At 38.7% G+C, this 23,369-nt stretch overlaps 1 protein-coding gene across 6 annotated transcripts in view; it reads right to left on the bottom strand.

The window, feature by feature from the left end:
• Positions 1–23,369, bottom strand: part of NPAS3 (neuronal PAS domain protein 3) — a 344,422-nt gene that overhangs the window by 6,255 nt on the left and 314,798 nt on the right. For all 6 annotated transcript variants that reach the window (XM_075192988.1, XM_075192989.1, XM_075192990.1 and 3 more), the window contains 2 exons: positions 13,631–13,778; positions 9,739–9,854 (listed from right to left, as the gene is read on the bottom strand). In XM_075192988.1, the coding sequence (XP_075049089.1) occupies positions 9,739–9,854; positions 13,631–13,778 (264 nt within the window). The remainder of the gene's footprint in view (positions 1–9,738; positions 9,855–13,630; positions 13,779–23,369) is intronic.

The following is a 23,369-nucleotide window of genomic DNA, read 5'->3' as shown; positions in this document are numbered from 1 at the left end:
TTAAGAGATTTTAATATTCCCGAAGCACTGTCAAGCTCATCACAAAGAAATGGAGAGAACATTGTACAAACAGCAACATGATGTCCTCTAAAACTGAGACACTTGTCAATGAGGCCATCAAGGGCCCTATATTAAATCTGAAAGAGTCTTCCATAGAAAAGATGGAAGAAACTGTCCATGGGACCAAAACCTGTCTTCACAAATCTGACATTTATCAGAAGGACTGCAAAACTTAAAATCAATGGAACAAGGTATATATACATTTTAGAGAAAAACTTGCTACAGTCTGCAAGAGGCTTAAGATTTGGGAACATATTTATATTCCAGCAGGACAATGAATTAAAGAATACAGCAAAATCTATATTGGAGTGACTTATATACAAAAAATTGTCCTGCAGTGACCCAGTCAAAGCCCAGACCTCAATCCCATCAAAAACCTGTAGCACAATTTGAATATTGCTGTTCACCAATGGTCCTTATCCAAGGTGATGGAAGTCAAGCAATATTGTAAAAAAGAATGGGAGAAAACTGCAGGGTCCAGATGAGTAAAGCTGGTTGAGACTTACCAAAATATACTATTTTACAATCAAATGTGACTTCTACCAATCACTAAAACAAGGGGGTGAATACTTTGTAATCAATTATTTTCTATTATGCATTTGTAATTAAAGTAAAAACTTTGCTGTTGTATTTTCATTTTTTTATTTGACCTTACAGAACATTTTGTGTTGATCAGGGTTAAGAATCCCATTAAATATGAACAATGCAAAAGAAGGTGAATACTTTTTACAGCCACTCTATATACATACAGAGATGTAACTAGGAATTTCTATTTCCTGGGTACAGAGACAAAATGAAAGAGATTGTATAGCAAAATTTTAGACATTTGAAGTTACATGAAATGGTTATCAGAGCAGGCATCTGGGAAGAGATAATGTGGTACCTGTTTTCAAGGGAGCAATGTGAAATGTAATCACATAAATGTAACCTATATAAAATTGCACCCCTATCAAATTTCAGTGGACAAGTGGTCAACATTTCTTGACCAAACCAAGGGCTTGTGCTAATGCTACTACTCTAGTTATAGCTCTGTATACACATCATCATAGAAATGTATTTAGTTAAAATGCACAGATAATATGCTTGGATTATATTTGATACAAGTGCACATGCCTCCGAGACCCATCCCCCTTTAATTTTGTGTTACAGGTTGGGATAATTAAATGAGCTGTAAGGGCTCCTGGTTTAGTGTGCAACCACTGAGACTCTTTAACCCTACAAATCAACTTAATTTTTACATGTCCTCTGAAGTGTCAGAAATTTGGGAATCAGCCATTACTTTTAATCTAATGACATTGGTGTATTTTATGAATCCACAAATACCAATATAGTAAAAAAAAAAAAAAATGTTTAAATGTGACAGTACATAAAGGCATCATCAATGGTCCCACACTCTCACAACATAGTTGAGGATCCAGTGAATTGTAATTAGTAGAACAATGGAAAATTTGATTAAATTAATAGTTGTCAGGAGTCTCGTGTGACTTTTCTTACACTGCTGGCATCACAGTTTCCAACTTAGATCACAATCTCACCTATGGCTGCGTACTTCCCAAAAGTGGAAAGGGGACACGCTTCTATGTATGACCAGACTGGTCATTTCTACAAAGATGGCGCACTGCATTTTTCTGTCCCATAAATGAACCTTAGGAATTATACATTACTGTATGTAGTGCATGAAGAAAATACATTTCTCATTTGTCAAAAGCTTTAAGAAAATTAGCATATTCCTAATCCATAAACTATGTTATGCCTTTAAAAAGTAGTTCATCATTTTGACATTTTTATGGATGGGAAAAGGTGCAATCTTCGGATATTTGGTACAGTAGCTCAGAGGTGAATTGCACTGATTCTGTAAGGTTAGAGCAATGTGGATGTGGGGCCGCCATCAGGGGGGTACAGGGAGAATAGCAGTATGGAGCCCAACGGCAGAGTGAGGCCCCACCAGCCCTGGTCCCAGACAAATATATTAGGGGACGGGGCCACTGCAGTGAATTAAGGGAGGTAGTAGCCGCCATTTGTAGGCAGCAGCTGCTCCTGATATGTGAGAGGTGATGTGAGGAGAGACCTCTCTGCATAATTAAGGATGCGGTAGCGGGCCCTCTTGTAGGCATATCTGCCTCCACTCCAAGATGTCGGGGCCCCACAGTTGCCACAATTTGCTCCCCAGGTGCCCTGAGGGCAGAGAGCTGCGACAAGGCAGAGAGGCTCCCTGGGGCATCGCTGACTTCATGAAATTAACAACATCACAGCATTGTCATTGCAGAGGAGCCGAAGGGAGACAGCAAGAAGACGCAGGAAGGCAAGTAAACTACTGCATGGGTTACATGGAACCAGGGGGGATGGGGGGGGTGACTGTAGAGAATCGGGGGTGGCAGGCAAATGTTGGGTAGAGAATAATTTAAAAATGAGAGTGGGGTGAAAGTAGGAAAGAGGGGGCCCTGTCTGTTACATTTGTACTGGCCCCAGCAATTTGTGGTAGCCCTGCGTGGATGTATTTTTTTCGATGTACATTGGTAGGATGTAAGGAATGATGTTTACATAATTTTCCAGACTCCTTCATGTGTATGTAGGCTTGATGGACCCCATGCAAGGCAGCGGTTAAGGTATCAGTCCCAGCAGATATGCCTAATTTTATAATGAAGAGGTATTATAAACAGGAAAAAAAGTATAAAGAGACAAACACATATCAATTGAAAAGTGGGCAGTTTGTATTTATGTAGCATTAAATGACAGCTAAAGTGATAAAATGATTAATAAATTAATGTCACCACTTCATTATATAATTTGACATTAGTGCCTAAAAATTTAGTTTTTATAATGTAGAAAGAGCATTCTAGTGCAAAAAAAACAGAAATTCTAGCTGAATGAGTAGAAACAGTTTGGGGAGACTGGAAAGGGTAAAAGAAAAAAAGTGGAGTTACATTACTCCCCCTCCACCCAATCACCAAGTCTGCTTCCAAGATTCAAATTAAAGGGTGATCCTAGTAGTTGTAGTTCTTCATACATATAGTTCTTGGAAGAAGCAACCAAGAACATTATAGGATTTTTAATGTCGCAAAGGATCAGGGATTAACTGATTTCTGAACAGTTGAGAAGATGATTCCCCATGACTTGAAGCTTTATAAACATGTTGGGAGTTTTGTGTGTCAGATACCAATCTAGTGATTTATAACTGTTCTCATTTTCAGTTATACATATAGAAGATTTGGAAATATTTTCCAAATAATGGCACCATTCTTCTATGTAGTGTTCAGTTTATAGTCAATTTTGCCATGCTAAATGTTAACATGGATTGTATACCTGTATAAGATAGAGATTTTTCCTCTCAAAGAAAAAAGTAGTATAGATAGTACTGAATTTGGAGTTTGGTGGAACATAAGTAATCGATTGATCTAATTTGTAACATTCAGAGTCCTTGGGCATTAAACTTGGTTCTCATTTTCTCCGAAATGCATATCGTGTTAGGGCTGAATAAATTATGTATTCTGGAGAATCAATTTGAAATTGACCAGTTGGATGAAAACTATGGGGAAAGTCATGCACCATTGTTCTTATGTTATTATGTGCTTTTTCGGTGGTAGTCACATTGGCAAAGACGATAATGTAGACAGCAATTACAGCAATTCTGATTGCTGTAATTCCGAAATGCTGTCAATTCCAATTGGATGAAGAGTGCTGGAATTAGAACATTCCGTCACTGACATTAACGTCACTTTAAATCTCGACTCTTACATTTATGCTATTAAGGGGGCAATGCGAGGAATTGTTTACTGTCCAGGCCTTCCTAAAATACATAACACACCCGCGGGTCCTCGCATTGCCCCCTTAATAGCATAAATGTAATGATGGCTGAATTCCTCAGTATCTCATCGAAGTTCTCTTCCATTGAAATTGGAAAAGGATTTCTATTAATTTTCATATTTCTGGGAGATTTATATTTAAAGTGCTTCTGATTTTGTATCATTTACTTTTAAATCAAATTTGCTGAACTCCAAAAGGACACAATAAGCATTGGTTAGTGAAAAAATGGGTTGATCGAGAGTAATTAGTGTAATTTGCAAATGTAGAGACTTTGTTCCTCATTTAAAACTAGGAGCACATCCAGCTAAAGGGTGTAAAACCAAACCATGTAGTGATGCAAGGTGAGTATATGCATTTATTTATTGCAAGCAGGACAAACACTGCCTGCTTTTGCATGTAGCACAAAAATACTGGGCAGCTTTACTTTCACAGTGATTTAGATTTCAGCTAGGGTGCTCCCCATCCCAACTCTAAATATGTCTACATACTTTGAATCCCCCTCCCCTTTCAGTGAAACTTCGTTTTGCTAGGATGCAAAATTGCACCTTCTCTCTGGACTTATTCCTAACTCTAAATGATGCCGTTAGTATTGGTGGAGGCCGGTGTTGAAAACTTTGATCTTTAATGCCAGGGTAAAAGCAAACAAGTAGTACAGGGGGTACAATACAGAGGGAAAAAGGATAGGTGACCGAAAGCATCCTTGCCTGGTACCATTGCAAATGTCAATTTGTTCAGGTAAAAATCCAGCATTGGTCACTCTGGCTCTCAGATCATGATACATGGCTAGGATTTTGTTAATTAGTTCAGGAAGGAAACTGAAATGGAGAAGAACAACTTCCATATATTGCCAATATACCCTGTTGAACACCTTTTCTGCAGTAAGCACTAAAAGAATGTATGTTATCTAACTGTTATGTGCTTGATGGATAATATTCAACACTCTGCAAATAACTCATCTGATCTGGGAGGATGTGAGTGTCCACTATGATGTTGGGTTTCCTGGTTACTGAAGCAGTGTGGTGATGTATTTCTTTCAGTCTAGGTTATTTTATACAGGTCACTTCTTTGATAAGTATGCCTTGAAATCCTGGTTTAAAGGCCACCAGAGAGTGAAAATGGAGATTTCTGGTATGGCGTTAATGGAAAAATATTGTCGAATAGAACTGTCAATCGTTTAAAAAACGTGAGTGTCTTGAATCAGAGCAGTCCTTATAATATAATGAAGTGCACTTGATTAGCAACATCTGGTTCAATGACTATCTTTACTGATAGGGAAGCAGTAAGCATGCACTAACTTTCCATACATGGCTTCTTCATGTTGGGTTATTTTTCTGTTGAATAAATAATTACAAAGTAAAATCTATGATGTGCTATTTGTCATGTGAAATTAGATTGATCATATTTTAGGACTTGGTGAGGACTAGATAATTGCTAGTGATTAGAAAGAGGTTATTTGAATGAGGTTATGTTTTCTCTTTCTTATAACTGTACATGTTGTTTGTGAAACCACAACAGTAGAAAAATTACATTATAAAATAAATACAAAAATAGTTATAACTGTTTAGAGTTCAAGTGTTAGAGTCATTCTCTAAATTAGCAACTAGATTTGCATTGAAGGTTATTTTTATGCAATGTAAACGCATAGGAGCTATATTGTTAAGCCTGAGCCAACTATTAGTCAGAAGATGGAGTGTACTGGATCTTCCTCACCAGTAATACAGCTAATACTGCATAGAAAAAAAAATGTCTTGGGTGTGAAGGAGAAGCTGGAGGGGAGGGAGAATGGGAAAAAGGGGGAAGGGGAAGGGGAAAGAGGAATGGGGGGGTATTATTAAAAGTTTGAGAAATGGAGAAAACCTTTTATTTGTCAAGTAAATGCACATGGCCAATTTGTCTTGTAGTTCTGGTGTAAAAACAATCTCAACTACATCTTGTGTAGAAAGTTATTGATATGTGATGTGAAGTTGTAAGAGTTGTATTGTTATGGTTAAGTGAAATGTGACTAAAATGTACAATGTATGCAGAATTTTTCTATTTTACCAGCTTTGGGAGGTAAGGTAGAATGAGTACAAAACAAAAAGACACCTGTTGTCAGTGCTTGTCCTTAACACTGTATATGTGTGTGTATCTACTAAAATGAAAAAATGAGGTATTATCCATATTTTGATCAAAACATTGAAACCTGCATCCCAGCATAAAGGTACCTCATTGTATGCAGGGTACAGTGAGTGCCAGTAAACACATTAATATGTGTAGTGTGGTGTGTAATCATTTAATGAACAAAAGTATACACAATATAAGGAACACTATCTGGTAGTGGATAACTCCTTCCAGAGCCAATCTGACAGTAAGAGAACCCCAAATAAAGAGGACAGTTTCCAGGAAGGTCCCAGATAAAAGCCTAACCTCCTGTATCCCCTTGTAGAAGAATTATGTTATGTAGTTGTCATTATGTAGATGTTAAAGCTGCTATGGGGATTTTGTAGTTCATAGAATTGCTGAGTCATTCCAGCACTCGGTACGCTCATAGTTTAGCTGAGGGTGGTCTAATGTGTTGAGGAAGATGACATGTTTGGAGACGTTTCTTATAGTTATTGCTGGCCATTCCACTCCACAATAAGGCGGCACAGAAAATCCTCATCGGAATCTAACTTAAAAGAAGTCACAGGATGGAATTTTCCTTGTCACACTAGCGTTTCAAGAGCAAGGTCTGGAAACAATAGGATTTTAACCCCTGTATGTGAGAAGAAGCCTTCTGGTATGGAAGCTGAAATCAGGACCTCTTTCCAAAGACAACATTGTAACATTATCATTATATCCCGAGGTAGCTGCCCTATCTTGGGCATTATTTAGGTTCTTGTGAGCCGTATCCAATTCTCACATGTTGATCGCGCAGTCAGGCAGGATTCAGGTAAAAAGTTCCGACAGATAGGGCATGAAATCAATTACATTCTATAGAACCCATATGAGTCGCAGGTTAACCTTACCACCACAGTTGTCTGTATATTCTGATATGTCTTTTAGTCTTTGTTGTAGAAAAAATATTTAATGTTTACGGATATCTTATTTGCAACTAAGACTTTTTCATTTTTATCTACAGTAAGAACGGCAGATATGTTGCTGGCTATAGCAGTGTGCTGGGGGATCTCTCTGTGTTTGTTCCTTTTAGGATAACCCCGCCCTTTCATGCACCTGCTATAGCCTATAAATTGATTTGAGCAACTTTCAATTCTTTATTTGTCTGAGAGGCATGTTGGTGTCAGTAGCTGAGGGGGAGTGCTGACATTGGATTGCTATTTGGAGGCTTCTGGGGTAAGTTAGCTCTCAATTTAAAAACACATATGTATGGCCCAAATATATGGGACTCTCATGGTTTAGAGTTAGGACCACCCTATTAGCAAAAGCACCGTGGAGAGGCAGGTGGCTTTAACATACATTTGCAAATGTGTGCAACTAAGACTTTTGCATTTTTATCTACAGTAAGAATGGCAGATATGTTGCTGGCTATAGCAGTGTGCTGGGGATCTCTCTGTGTTTGTTCCTTTTAGGATAACCCCACCCGTTCATGCACCTGCTATAGCCTATAAATTGATTTGAGCAACTTCAATTTCTTTATTAAATATCTTATTTTTGTCTGAATGGTTGGAGGCCCATTGTTTGATGTCTGTAACTTGACTGCTGATGGTTTCATGCAAAACTGCCTGGATTCATTTCTCTACATTAGCATAGAGGTCTTGTTTCATTATAAGATGCGATGGGTCTATATCTAGTCTTCAGCATGGAAATAACCACTATCTTGAGGAAGAATTCATTGGGCCCCATTGAAAGAATTTGTGTGTACCTCTGCTAGCCACTGATTTTATCAGCGCTGGTGATATTTTGCAGGTGCAGTAAGGTTTCAGACAATACTTTATCTGCTTCTCTCTTTCTCTTCTCTATTGAAGTCAAGGAGCGAATGGAACCAGAGAGAAGCATGTCCTGTCAGAAGAATTATTTTCTTAACAACCTTGTGTGGCTATAGTGGATTCCACATTGTTTTTTGGGTCAGGTGAGGACTTTTTTTTAGGTTAGAAAGTGAAATAAATTTATTTTTATTTGAAAAGCATTATACAAGTCAAATCAGGCATAAATAAAAAAAATGCACTTATTTTTCTATAGTTACTGTAATCAAATGAAAGAAACCTTAGAATGTTACTGTAAAAATGAATCAGCTTCTTCTACCAAGTATATGGATAACATATAATTGTACTTTATATAGGGTATGCCGCAATTATAGGATGTGAAAACATAGCTATTTTACTTTTATTTTTTCATATTTGTTATTTTCAACCAGGAAGACTGTCACAGGTTTCCTTTATGGACAATTTTGCTAAATTCAGTGCAAATTGGATTTTACAGCAGCTGCCATGTCAGCCACTGATATATCTAAGTTACAATCAGCAGTGGCTCAGTGGTCAGCACTTCTGCCCACAGCGCTGAGTTCCATTCCCACCCATGGCCTCATTTGTGCGGATTTTGTATGTTCTCCCTGTGTTTGCGTTTGTTTCCTCTGGTCATCCGTTTTCCTCTAACACTCCAAAAACATACTGCTAGGTTACTTGGCTACTGACAAAATTAACCCTAGTGCAGTGATGGCTAGCCTGTGACACTCCAGGTGTTGTGAAACTACAAGGCCCAGCATGCTTTGCCAGTAGATATCTAGCTGATAGCTGGCAAAACATGCTGGGGCTTGTAGTTTTACAACACCTGGAGTGTCACAGGTTAGCCATCGCCACCCTAGTGTGTGTGTCTGTGTTAGGCAATTTAGACTGCAAGCTCCATTGGGACAGGAACTGATGTTAATGACAAATATTCTCTGTACAGCGTTACGGAATTTGTGGTGCTATATAAACAGTGATGGTGACATTGTATCTATTAGTGTTGACAGGCAAGGGGAAGCAGACAGATCTCCCATGTAGCTCCCTGAGCTTCCCTACACATAGAGATATATGCAACAATGTCACATCGCAAGATTTCCTGTGGTCAGTGGGAGAGCCAACACGTGGAACCATAGGAAACAGTTCTTGTCCACTTCCCTGGAACCTAAGATTGTCACTGACAGCTAGGTTTTGGTTATGAAGAAGAGTGCTCTGTCATAACCAGCCATTTATAAATGTTGGCTGGGAGAACAGCCTTGTCACCATTGATAAAACTGTACAGACAGTGATCGGGAGGGATACAATTTAAATTTGGTGTGTTGAATTGAAGTTAAAAGGGTAGCTATTTGTTACCCTTGCGCCTAGTGTCAGGCTTATTTTGGATATAAAAGTCCTGCTCTACTGTATTATTTTTTTAAGGAGATTAATACCTCCATGTAGTCTGCCAATATTATTGACAATTAGGATTTTGTTGTGGAATACAGTTGAATAATTATGTTTTTTCTTAAGCAAGATTGGGGTCCTAATTGAACCCAAAACTAATATTCTGTTTATTTAAGATGCAGGTCACATAGCTATCAATACCAGGATCAAAAAGTACAGATTAGGTAAATCTTGTATGCCCCCTATGTTTGATTATCATATGGTTGGTATTTGGTCAGTATCGATAGATGAATATTTTAGTATGAATATTTTCTAAAATGATTACATTTTTACCTGCATGCTAAAAAATAGATGTGGGGGCATTCCTACAAGTTATAGATTTGTAAATAACTTTACATTGCATATTCCTACAATGGTTATACATTCACTGTAATGTATTTTTTTCAAGAGATTATACTTTCCGTTCAATACAAAGCCAGATCATAAAACCACGCTGTACCCCCTTACATACCTAAAAAGATTGAGTGAGAGAACTTTTCTATAGGTCTAATTGTAATATTCATGTCTGCTTCACCTGAATTATCCTTGGAGTCTGAATCCGAGTCGGACGTCTCTGAAGATTCCGATGTCTTTTCAGGCAAATGTGGCAACTGCGCAATATCCATTGGAATGTCCTTGTATTCAAGCAAACTGAATCATAAAAGAAACATGAGTTACAATTCAGATACTTGTATTAACAGTGTTTAAACCTATTGCTTTACTAATCTTCTAAATATGAAACTGTTGTAGGTAACATAAACTTAAGTGAAGTAATTCAAATATGTTGACAACTTCTCGCTAATCAAATATATCTATTAATGCTGCTCATAGTCTGGGAGATGTTGAATTTATTAGCTGGGTTACCCATGTCTAAGAATTAAGTGAAATAAAACTATTGCTAATAAGTAAGTTGTCCTGTGCAATATACTTGGCAATATACACAAACTAATACATACAATATTTATACACAAAACAAAATGGTATTAGCAGTATCATGTGCTGCTGAGAGTGCACAATTTAACCTATAGAGCAAATAAAGTCACTATTTTGCATCAATATAGAGGAAAGGATGTGCGTTACTGAGCAGAACATCTGAAAAACGTGAAGGCATTAGATAGGAGAAGAATTCTCCTTTAGCTATGTCCATCATGTTTTCTTTCAGCTCTTCTCAGCAGGTTGCTGTGGAAGGTGCTTCTATCACTAAGCTGACAGCTTTTTGGACTCTCTCTGCATAAAGTGCAGGATTGATGGATTCATACACAGGGGCAGGTCCAGAGATGTCCCAGCAACTGAAATATCTGCACACTCAGCTTTTTGACCTGCATTAGGTACCATTATCCACAAGATGTGGGGGTGTTACAACAGTCTGTTATGGACAACAGTGAAAGGTCAATTTAACATGGAAAAGTGCATATTACCTTCAAGGTTTATATCTGAATATTTCAGTTTGGGGTATTTTAAGGCTCCCAGGCATTGGAATAATATTGAACAATCTCTACATAAGTGTTGTGAACCTTTTTCCTGCTAACATACCTATTGTGCAAGTCATTTCAATATTTCACTGTTATGTTAAAATATTGTCATAATCAAAACTGGAATCATAAAAACTAAAGGCAGACCTGAGCTATTTCTTTTATTTACCAATCAAAATGTATTTTTCATTTTATATGTATTACACATTTCTAACTTCTCTTCTTCTTTCCAGACTTTTCACCTGTCACACTTACATTTTTTTCTCACATCTCCTTATTCTATTACACACAAATGTGTCCCAACACACTGGTTGGAAATAACACACTACATTTAATGAGTCCTCAGTATGACCTTTATTGGACTGCAGAAATTGTCTACTAAATAGAATGATCTTTTAGGCACTAGTGCTGCTTGATATAGAGCATTCAAATGAATGCCTTTCATTCCTGACAGTCAGGCGCGGGCTGGGAGAGGGATGGCCGGGGGGCACACAGGCGGCCGCATAATATTACAGGGGATGCGGCCGCGTCATTGATGACGCGGCTGCATCCCCTGTCATGTGATGCGGCCGCCTGTGCGCTGACGCGGCCGCATCTGGGGGGAGAAACTGTTTTTTGCATCCGGGGGGTGGCCGGCCGGCCTACCCCCCGGCCCTAATAGGCGTCTAACCCACTGCTGACAGTGCTAAATAGAATGCACTGGTGGCAAATAAGAATACTACTAATAATACTGGGAATACAGACATTGCAGAGAACAGTAAGGTGGCAGATAAGAGCCAAAGAGAAGAAAACATGAGAGAACAACTACAAAGCACTAATAAATAGACATGCACAAGGTGTGCTGAATGCTATTATATATTTAGGACATATTAGGGAGCTAACTACGATGTTTTGCACTGTGCATCCCGTGCTTGTCATATATGAGGGCCTTAGTTTTGCATTGATATTAATAGGATAATTAAAGTACTGCCTGGCAACACAGCAATATAAAAAGCAGCAATGTAGTGTGATTTCTCCATTAGTATTCTCGGACAGATTGTGGGCTTTGACATAATACAGAAGTTGAGGATTGAGGTATATACATCACATGTTTGGAGTTGAGGATTAAAGTGTGTGTAGTACTGTAGATATACATTTTTTGCTCCCTAATTACTTTCTACTAATCTCCCTTCTCCAAATACAGCAATCCATACAGGAATTTTAGTTATTTCAAGAGCTAAAATTACAGATATAATTTTAGAATCTAGGATCCTCCTAGTTATTAATAATATGCAAATAAAAGTTTGAGTTTAATTTGGTCTTAACTTTTGTAAAAGGATTGGTAGTCACCCCAATCTTATAAATATGTTTAGGGCATCACTTCATTTTTTCCTGCTCACGTCTCTAATGATTCCATCTTTCCAATCATTTTCATATTCTGCAGCCAAACAGCACTCCACAAAAACAAACTCTTCAAAATAGGCCAGTGTTACCCAAACCTGGTCTTTGAGGACCTACAACAGGTCATGTTGTCAGCATTTCTTACATCATACACAGCTCAGAAATGAACAAAGCATGTGCTGTGGGGGGTCCTTGAGGACTGGAGATGGGAATCACTGAATTAGGCTAATAACACTCCCCTTATCTACTTCCTACCTGTTTTTCACTTCCCACTAGCTAGTCTCATTGTCTATATGTGGCTACTAAGTGCTGTAAGCAGTATATTCTACATGCTTATATCCGTACTGAGCATGTCCCTCTGTTTCAGTATTTTACAGTATGTTATTTTGACTACAGTTCCTCACAGTGTAAAAAGATATGTATATTATGATGTCTCTATAAGTAAAGAATACAACAATGTTTATTTGTTTACAAATGTTACAAGCTTGTAAGTGACAGCAAATACATGCTGGCCCATCAGGCAGGTAACAAATGAAACAAGTCAGTTTTATATGCAAACTCTATCTTTCTGTTTATTAGTCTCCCACAATCGAAACTGATAATTCCCCAGCATTTAACAAATGGATCTCAGTGATAAATGGACAAAGGAATAAATGAAAGGCTATTTTCACCCACAGAGTAAATCTGTTGTCACCAGCCCTTCTCTCCTCCTGCCTAAATAGATCTTATGCAAGGGACTCCAAAAGTTTGGGAGTATTCGGCCTTGCCAGCGCTGAACTGAGCCTTCCTCTGAGACGACACAAGAGATCTGAAAATCAAACAGCATTGTGTTCATTCCCAACACAGAGCTGTGTAATCACCTGTATTACACACTTGCACAGTGCTGTTTGCCCCCTCTCCCTCTCTTACTGATACAAAATAAAGATTGGAAGCAGTGCTGGCACGGATGAGTGTTGCCGTACTTTGGGAGTACTTGAAATGGTTGGCAAATGGTTGGTAACAATAAACAATACCTTGTTGGTGAAAATATCCTTTACATTGTACAAATCCATAGGAATAAAACACCCCATGTTACCATTAAAGGAGCTGTATAAAGGCAGATTGATCAGATATGATTTTTTCCAGGATCCATAAATTTACAAAGCCCAAAATCAAACTGCAAAAGTGCCTAATCAGAATACAACAAGAGTCATATCTATTTGCATGTGTTGGTCTCCATTGTAACACTACTTTTGTCTGAAACTACACTCTGCATCTTCATTGAAAATCGCAGCATGCTAGTCTGATGGCTTGTGGCCAGTAAACAGTTACTTGCAGCAAGAATAGAAAAAAAAGAAAAGAAATTTACTGCAGGTGGCGCAAGAGTCACTTTAATTAGTTCATTTGCTGTGACTGAAGCTGGCTGTATTCCTGTGTTTAATTTAACCCTGGTGTATTTCGTTTCTCAGAGCTTTACAGATATGTTGCCTATTACCGGTTGCCTGCTGTACATGACTATGGCTGGAGATGTTGTTCAGGTAATATATAGCTAAAGAAGTGATGCCTCACTGAAGATCCCCATAAGAACGAGGTTACCTGAGGATGTAGTTGACCCAGATGATGTTCCGCTCATTGGCATTCTTAGCATTGATTGAGATGGTAGCACAAGACTGGACCCAGATATAGCCCCCGTTCTTCTGCATCCATCGGTAATACTTGGTCACGCACTGGCCCTTGTTCAACACTGTAGAGGAAAGATAGGTATTGAGATCTGTTGTAGTTACTGATCATGGCTCTACTCATTGTAAATATTGATCCCACAGCTACTATTTACTAGTATGTGTAATATAAGTTATCGGTAGTGGTTGTAGTGATGAAAACTAGCAGGAGTACCACCTGCATGCAGAAAAGGAAAGATAATCAGTTAGTAAGGAGCAGGAGTGAGGTGTAGAGTGTGTAGTGCACTCACATGTACCTGAGAAGGATGAGTGCAGTGCTAAACATTAATGCAGTCAGACCATAACACTCTCAGTCTCTCTCTCTCTCTCTGCCTGCTAGAGGTTATTTGAAGGTATTTGTGCAGCTTTGATCCCTGGGCTCATTTTGGGAGATTCCAGTCAGCCAAGAAAATACAGCACTTTCTTTTCATCTTGTCAGAGAGAATTTACAGCTCTCAGATGAACAAAATCCCAGTCGGAGAGGTGGGTGGGGTGAGGGGACTTGAGACCATGGGAGTCGATATGTGAAAACAGAAGCAGGAGGGGTATGTAGAAATGAGAGAGAAAGGTGAAAGACGGAGAAATAATAAAGGTAGAACGGAAAAAAGCGATGGAGGGAAACTGTAAAACATATATTGCAATTAAATATTGAATAAGCAATGCAGGTGTAGCCAATTATAAGAAAGATGAAGTGGAGCTGTGATTAGCCAATGGCGTGCTCCAGAAGAATAAAGACTTCCCCTCAACTCTCAATATCCTTTAAATAGTCCTGGGAAAGATACCAGGTCCAATTCCATTCTTGATCTGCTTAACCCTATATGTAAGGCCCCAGAGAACCTAAAGTTAAGATTTCAGTCTATATCGCTATGAGGAACCCATTAAGGCAGTAGTTCCCATTCTTTACGATGCTCTGGCACACCTGGCAACATTTCCCCTGTCATTGGTAATCCTTAAACTATAGTTTTATTCTAAGGGGCATATTCAATTGTTGGCGTTTTCCGCCACGTAAAAAGTATTACCGTTATTACGGTAATACTAAGCCAGATTTCAGCTCGCAGCTTCCTGAGCCGCGAGCTGAAATCCAGCGTGAAATGTATCGTAATAACGGTATTGACGCGCACTATTACCGTAACGACGGTAATAGTGCGAGCGCCGTGTTACTTTAGGCAGTAACGCCAACAATTGAATATACCCCTATTATACCCAAATTATTGTGACATACATGGTTGGGAATGACCATAGCAATTACCTCAGTGTATCCATGCTACAGTCAGTTATTGCTATGTAAGCCAAATTCTCTCTGAGAGAGATGGCATAGGCATAGCCAGGTAAAAAAAAAAAAAAAAAGTAACCTTAATTATATAGACGAGAACAAGAAGGAACTTTAAAAAGTTTACAATAGGCTTTAGAAAGAGACTATCGTGTGAAATTTGGTTAGGGGTGTTCTATTTACACATACCTCCTCCCCCCACTTCCTGCTTTTTAAATTATGGGTTGCACACTGATTTTTAACAGTGGATGTTTAGCCTAAAAAAATCTCACTACACATAGCACAAGCTGGGTACACAATAAAGAAAATTACTGCAGATGCAGTTTCTGTAATGATTTTACCAACAACTGAAATTCTCGATGAGCATGCAGATTTATGTGTACACACCTACACGATTTACCTTCAGATCTGTGATCTGTCATAACCATCTGCTAAAAAGATGGTGATACGATGTGCTTTGATACAATAAATCATGATCGTGGGAGTATACACAGTAATGCGATATCGGACCTAACAGTCGTTTATGGTGTGACTGGTACGATACTTGCTTGATAACCTGTAGTGTGTACTCAGCTTCAAACATGAGAACATTGCTAGACATCCTTAAAATCTAGTATATGTGTAGTCACCAAGGACTGGACTTGATCATCTCATCTACATGGGGTAGATGATATAAGCAACTTCTATAGAGAAAAGTTGTGAGGAGATGCAGAAGTTGGAGAGCAAATGGTTAAAGAGGAACTTTTGCATAGAGATGTATGGGTTATAGGGAGGATAGGCTTTAACGAGCATGAGGTTTCATTGCCTGGATGGTAGTCAGTATCACTATATAATGCAGCATGTTCAGAGGAACATAATTAACCATGAAATTACATTGGTGTCTCACAAATCTTTCTAGAGGAAATTACATCAAGAGGGCAGTTCCGTTATATCACCAGCAGGGGACAGTATGTCCTCAGCAGCCCCATTTCCCCTTACCGTGTCCTTGTCTCTCTCTGTCTGGAATGGAAAACCTTCTAACTGCTGTAATAAATTTGGCTAAATTAGTGGTTAAATGGTTATCTCAAGTAATATGTATTTGCATTAATCATCTTGCTGCAAAGCAGAGCTGAGGAAGGCATCGGAGAAAGCACTAAATTCATATTGTCCATTTAATTGTGGCTAATAAGTGCTACACAATACAAAGTGTGCTGGGATGAAGGGAGGGAAGACGGGGAGACAGGTTGGGTGTGTGGAAAAGCAGCACTGTTTGGATTTCAGACATTGTGTAGTGGTCTGTAAAACATATTATCCCCTTTACATGGTAAATGAGTTGCTTGTACCATACTATCACCCCCAATATTTTAGACCAGGCCAGGAGCATATATATATATATATACTAGTAGGGTCACCTGGCGTTGCGCAGGTCGATTTGTAACGTGTAGCAGTTTTTATATATTAGCTAATTATTTGGTAAATAGACCAAAAATGCTATTTCGGAAATAAGGTTTGTTGTTTTGTCGCATTGTTGTTATGTTGTGTTGTGGTGTGGTTTCCTTCCCCCAGTCAAACAACTGTTTACAACCAAAAAAGTGATGTCTTCAGTATTTGTCACCCCGTTGCTTTGTCGCTACGTGGTCTAATGGGTTACTTTTTGAATACTAAATAACCATGTAAGATTTGGCAGCATTACCTTGAGAGCTGTGTATGATATTCGCAAAACAAACAAACAAATTTATATATATATATATTTACACATATATATATATATATATATACATATATATATATATATATATATATATATATATATATATATATATATATATATATATATTTAATATGAAAGTAGAAATTGATGTCTTGAAGGTTACAAAGAGCAGAAAGCAAAGGCAATGGGAATAGATGAAAATTCAAATATAGAGTGTTTAGTCGAATGAAAAGGACTCCGATAACCAAACCTTCAAACATTTTATGTTGAGAGACAGATCATTTTTTAAAGTTTATTTATATATCAAAATGGTTTTCAGAATACTACTAACATTTCAAAAGGCAAGAGGAACATATATGATTTGTTTATCAGTCACACACACCTTTTATATCCAAATTATTTTAAGACACAACTACAAATACCGCAAATACAAATGATGGGTGCTATTGTAAGTTATAGGGGCCGAACAGATACTTATGCACCTAACACAAGTGTATAATGTGGATCTAAAACATCAGACAAAAAATTAGACAATTTGGAAAGAGTGGACAGGGATAAACACTTTCACTGCTTCCCTAAGAGGACAAATTAAGTGTGGATTAATGTGAATTTATTGCAAGTCCAATATTCACCCAGGAAACACATTATCTCAGCAATGGCCTTCCACAATTACCCATAAGAGGAAATGACTGAACATAAAATAATTCTAGGTATTTCAGGATATAGAGCAACTAAAAGCAACAGTCCAAACCAGAGGAGTGATGTCCCTGAGTGCAGCTCGTCTTGTGGAGAATGGCAGAGCAGCAGTGCATTGTGGGATCTTGGAGGATAAGTACCCTGAGTTATGACTGTAATGGCCTACAAGTCTATAAAGAAGGGAGCATCAAGTGTTGTGTGGTGCCTCATGAATCAGGGCCTGCCAGGAATGAAGATGAGGCCAGCCAGTGCAAGGAAGTGAGTGAGGACTCCAGAGGGCATGTTCCTGGGCACAATTGTAGGAGATTGCTGGGAACCTCATCCCCTAACCCAGGCAGTGTATAGTGTTCAGCTATTGACGACCATATGTTGTATACTGAGACAGGTTCTGGTTCTCTGGGCTGTGTGACTGATATTTATCATCACAATCTTCTCCCCTTCTGTTTTGAATCCTAATGTAAGTACAGTATATTAAAATATATGCTATTTTCTAAATATTTATATAAGTCCACATTATAGACCCAATATCATTCATTACCTCTGATGCCAAATATATATTTTTCTGCCCCACAACACACACCACACTAAGCATATAGATTTTGCTGAACGAAGGGCTAATTTAAAATGTAATTGTGTAGTACATGGGACAAATCCCTGGAAATGATGGGAATGCAGGCTGTAAACTTGCCTGGAGCAAGGCCTGTGGAATAGGATTTTCAATAACATATCAGTACTTCTTTAAAGCCATACACTTAGGAAACTGAAGCTTTAGAAAACAGAGTTTGAATGAAAAAAAATGCAGAAGATCATTAGTGCAATGCATGTGGAATGCATATTAATTTATAGATATTTAACCAATATAAACATCTAATATAACATCCATGTGTAAAACAAATATATAGCATTATTTGAAAGTAAAATTGAAGATAATACATGACCGTATAATATATAAGAGATGGGGACGTATAACATCCTTGAGACTTGTCACAGAAGAGAGCGTTCAGTCTGCTATTAAGATTTTATTGCCCGGGGGTGAGCAACTTAACCCTGCCTTAGTACAATCAATTTGTATTTTACTACACATGTCCTTGCTTTTCTCCAAACACCTGTCTACAGGGGGACGTTCTCCATGAGCCAATATAATAACCGGAAAGAACAAGGCTTGGCTGCAGTGTGACTGGCAGACCCTTTCTCACTCCCTCTCTGTCTCTCCCCCTCTGCTTCCCTCTCTCCAGTCACCAAACTGGCAGCTTCAACATGAAAAGGAATAAAACTGCTTTAATCTGCACCTCTCGCCCACGGCACCCTGACAGTCAGCTCCGTCCTCCGCGGCAGCTTTAAAAACAAACGCCAGATGACGCCTGAACGCTGAGGGACACGTTAGAGAGGGGGTGTAAGGGGAGGGGGTGATCAGACACGGACGAGAAAGCCGAGAAGTCTCAGGGATTTGGGAAACTAAAGTTCCTCTATGTCCTTCACTGTACTAGGAAGGTCAGTAAATGGATTTTATTATTTAATATGCATTAAATTGGGAGTTATAAGAATGATATAACCCAGAATGTAGAGGGAACACTGCCCGTGGAACGAGCTGCACAATATCAATTGTCAAAATTGTGATTTATTTTCATGAATATACAAATTCTATGTAGTGGGGAAATATGTTAAAACATTCTGTGCTGTCCAATATATCTTAACCTACAGTGTTACTGTGTGTGTCTCCCAGCTCTAAACCTGATAGTAAAATGGTTTTAGGGGTGAGGAGACAGATAAGTAATATGAAAGTATCTTTGAAAAATTAAAGTGCCCTACAAAGAAATGAATGGAACATTTTTTAGATGGAAAAAAAAATGATAACAGGATAAAATCTGAAACTGGAGGCAGAACGACTTGAAGCAGACCTGTCATCTACACTTCAAACTATTTTGCTGTCTTTAACACTCATATGTGGATTTGTTTGTATGAGTATGTTAAAAACAAAAAGGGATATTTTTTTTATATCCTGTGCCCAAAGCTACACTGGCAGGCAATGCTGCTGAATCTGAGACTACTATGATTGCCTGGGCTGTGACTCGTCATTATGCCTACTTGTGTGCCATAGCTAGATGCCCATAATTGCATTCAAACACACAGAAACTGGTTATATGCTGGACGTTCCAGTAGATTGCGTCTAGGTTACTACTTGCTGTGCCCAGGACACTGGTACAGACAAATCCAATATAATCAGTACCTGTAACTGTCTAAGATATCTTCTAGCTTCTTGTTTGACATTGACAGCCAGCCAGAAGCTCTATATGGTATTTATAAGCTCTATATATGGTTGTTAGCCCCCTCCCCTAATGCTATTCTTGCTGAAAGTTCGAGCCTACCCTCCTTGCGGTGTCATTTACTTAAGGTAAGGGAATTCAAACTGGCAGTATGAATAGATATATAACCTGCCAGTTTGTGTTCCTTGATACAGCGTATAATGAGGCAATGGGTTGCGACAATCATAGCATAATGGGTATACATGAGTTACTATTTGTCTACAGCAACCAGCAAAAAGCTTGCAAATAGCTTAAGCAGTTACAGGTAACTAACGGGATCTGTACGGGATCTGGGTGGGGAACTGTGAGGATAATTTATTGAGGTGAATTTATTGTATGTAGTAGAACTTCCCCACACATGCAAAATGTTCACTCATGAGCCCTCAATAAAACAATTTTTTCCAGAAACTGATGCAGAAAAGGGAACAGTAAATGTTACATATAGAAACTACTGAAACTAAGCATTCTCTCTAACATACTCCACTTCAGTAATGATCTGCAAACATTTTACCACTTATTTCCAAACTGGGATAACCTAAGTTGCAAAGCTAATTAACATCAACTTAATTCATCCTATATAGCTCAAATAAATAAGTTGGTAAGAAGGGAGCATACCGCTGGCTCACCGATGGATAGTTCATGCAGGAGGTAACTGAACGTTACCCTACTAAGCACATCACTATATAAGGCAGATTGTGAAGCGCGTGTGTTCCTTTATGTTATGGCTGGATGTCCTGCTGCATCCTTCATATGTACGGGAGATATTAGCAGCTGTAGACACTCCTGAGGCAGACAGGGTGACCTTTCTGTGAGCCAAATGACACCCGCCTGCTCCTGGCAGCTTCTGCTTTCCGTAATTTAGGGCTCAATTAGGACTTTAACATTGAATGAAACAGCCATAAAAATGGCTCTAACATCCATATTCCATTTATCACATGGCACCGACAATGTGTCCCTGAGGTACTGATAGAAATAGAGGCATTATTAGACAGGGGGAAATACATGATTCTTACAAGGGGAATTCCACCTTTGCTTTTCACAATATTTAAAATCCTCTGCATGCTCAAATGCTACACACTCTACACAAACATACAAACATATGTACATACATACACATGTGGAGACCCAAATAAATATTAGCAATTTCTCAGCTCTGTTACTTGTTCTATAAGTATTGTCAATATTTCCACTACAGCCATCGGCAAATAGGTGTTTCAGCTTTTCTCCTAAATTACTCCGGCAACCATCTTGGCCCTCTGCTCTATGCTTATCAATACAAAACTACCACACTTGCGGGACAGTAGGCCTGCAACGTCACAAACAACTACTGCACTGCGGACTTGCACTCTTGCTGTTAGTGAATGACATCTTCCAGTTTGAAATCCTAACCATTATAGTGTTCATTCTTATTACCACCAGTCCAAAACACAGGTCAAAACTGACATTACAGCAAGGGTGGTATCATAATGAGGGTAAGATAAAGTAGAATTCACACATTTGAATGTACTTTTGTTATCGGTTGCATAGACTGCACCTGTTAACATTAATTTCATGCTATTAAAAAGGTTGCACTATAAAGCAGGAGTACAAAAGTTAGGGTTTTCAGAGGGAAAAAATACCAGCCTTCCAATCAGCCATGTTTCTGCCCTATTAATATCATTGCAGCTGGGTACCACTTCTATCAGACAGGCTGGTAAAATACTAGCCTTGTAGCAACCGTAACTGCAGTAGCAACAGACTTTAATTGAAGATGCTCTTATTGGTTGCTCAGGCCTGTAAATATCTCATTCCTAGGTTACTGTTCAATAAATAGTAGAAACAGTAAGCTGTTATTCTCTTTTATTCCAGTAGTAATAATGTCTCCGTAAGTCTCTACTTACAATAGCTCTATGATCTCACTTTTGGGGCTAAAGTATAACAATGTTTCTCTAATTTCTCCTTTACTTGAATATTCTGTAAATGGCTTTGCTGTTTTCTGTCATGACTATTCCACTTTACTCTCTTTTCAAATTCTTAGGGGGAGATTCAACTGGCCGCAATGTGCCGCCGGACTTAACCGCAATGTCCAGCTGCGCACTTTGCCGTCCATTGTGGTAAGGAATCTCCACTCATTCTTCCAAATCAAACATCAGCGCAATGTATCGCTGTGGACTCTTTCGGAAACACATCGTGCTGAATTGAATCTCCCCCTCTAAGTTATGATATTATTTATATGAAGTCCTTTATATTTCCACTTCTCCAGCTGCTTCCCAAATCACGCTGGCTACCAACTGTCTGTGCAGGACTACGGTGTCTGACACAGACCAAACTTATAGATGGCTAATTATAAATGGTTGATAAGCTTATCAACAGTGAAACCTGGCAAATCTAACCAACGCTAGCCATACACTGGGCAATTGTTCGGCGACGGGGTCTTTGTGAGGTTTGTCCATATATGTACATAGACATGTATGGCCAAATCTGTGAGGTGCAAACATTCAGTGCTCAGGCTACTTCATGTAGGTACATTAGCGTGTTTGGACATGCTATTATCTGATAACGTCTAACATCTGTCCCAATCGATATCTAATCCCCAATAGATGGAGAGCGGTACTGAAGACCCTTACTGCCCTTTAAAAAGGCAATATGAGCCTAATTAGGTCTAAAACCATCTGATTGGCCATATCGCAGCATGTATACCTATATGACACTTTAACATGGAATAAGTTTGGCCCTGGTAATGGGTACAGAAAACATGACCTAACAAAGAGGCACCAGTATAAGGTGCGTCGGGTGCAACAATCCAGCATTTGTAATCTTCCATTAATGCCAGAACATAGAATACTTTCATGCATGTTTTTGAATGTGCCTTCATGGTTGTACGTATGTATCTATATACCTGACACAGGTCTATTTTGCATTTTATTATCAACAGTAAAAGGAGATATCATCCTGATTATGTAATAGGATACACAGATTTAAATGGATAGTGGAAATTATGTAGCTATAGAAATGCTACATCACTATCTGTCAAAATGATCTTTTCCTTGTCTCTACCTGCCATACAGACTACTGAAAGGTTGCATATAGTTACTGAGTGCAATCACATAAATGGTCCAGATTATGATAATGACACAAAGGTGCGCAAGGCGCAGAGAATACCATGGGAAGATATGGACAGAATGATGGTTTTCCATGTTGGGAGTCAGGGTAAATAAATAATAATGATGAGGTACTATAGAGTTGGGACATGGAAAGCAAACGATAATGACAGGAGTACTATAAGGAAAAACATCACACAGACCTCAAAATGGGTATTTGTTAATAATTATTTGTTTTAGTTATTCGTTTTTTTATTTACCCTCATAAATACCAATTGTATCTGATGTATGCAAAGTGAGAAGAGGTAAGTTCAGCAGATATCTTTCTAAAATAGATGAATGCAAAAGGGCTAACAATTATTTTCACCCACAGTCAGCTTGACAAATCCAATCGCCGGTTTTACAAGGGGTGATGAGTCCATATATGTCATACTTACCAACTTTACAATGTTGGTATCCGGGAGCCTGCGGGGGAGGTGGGCGTCATGGGGGGGCGGGCCTCCAAAATCCGTGTCATTTTGGACCCGCCCCCATGACGTCATGACGCAAAATGCGTCATTTGACAGAGGGGGCGGGGC

This window comes from Mixophyes fleayi, chromosome 12 (assembly GCF_038048845.1).
Source record: "Mixophyes fleayi isolate aMixFle1 chromosome 12, aMixFle1.hap1, whole genome shotgun sequence".
In the NCBI taxonomy this organism is placed as follows: domain Eukaryota; kingdom Metazoa; phylum Chordata; class Amphibia; order Anura; family Limnodynastidae; genus Mixophyes; species Mixophyes fleayi.
This window is presented reverse-complemented; position numbering and strand designations above follow the sequence as displayed.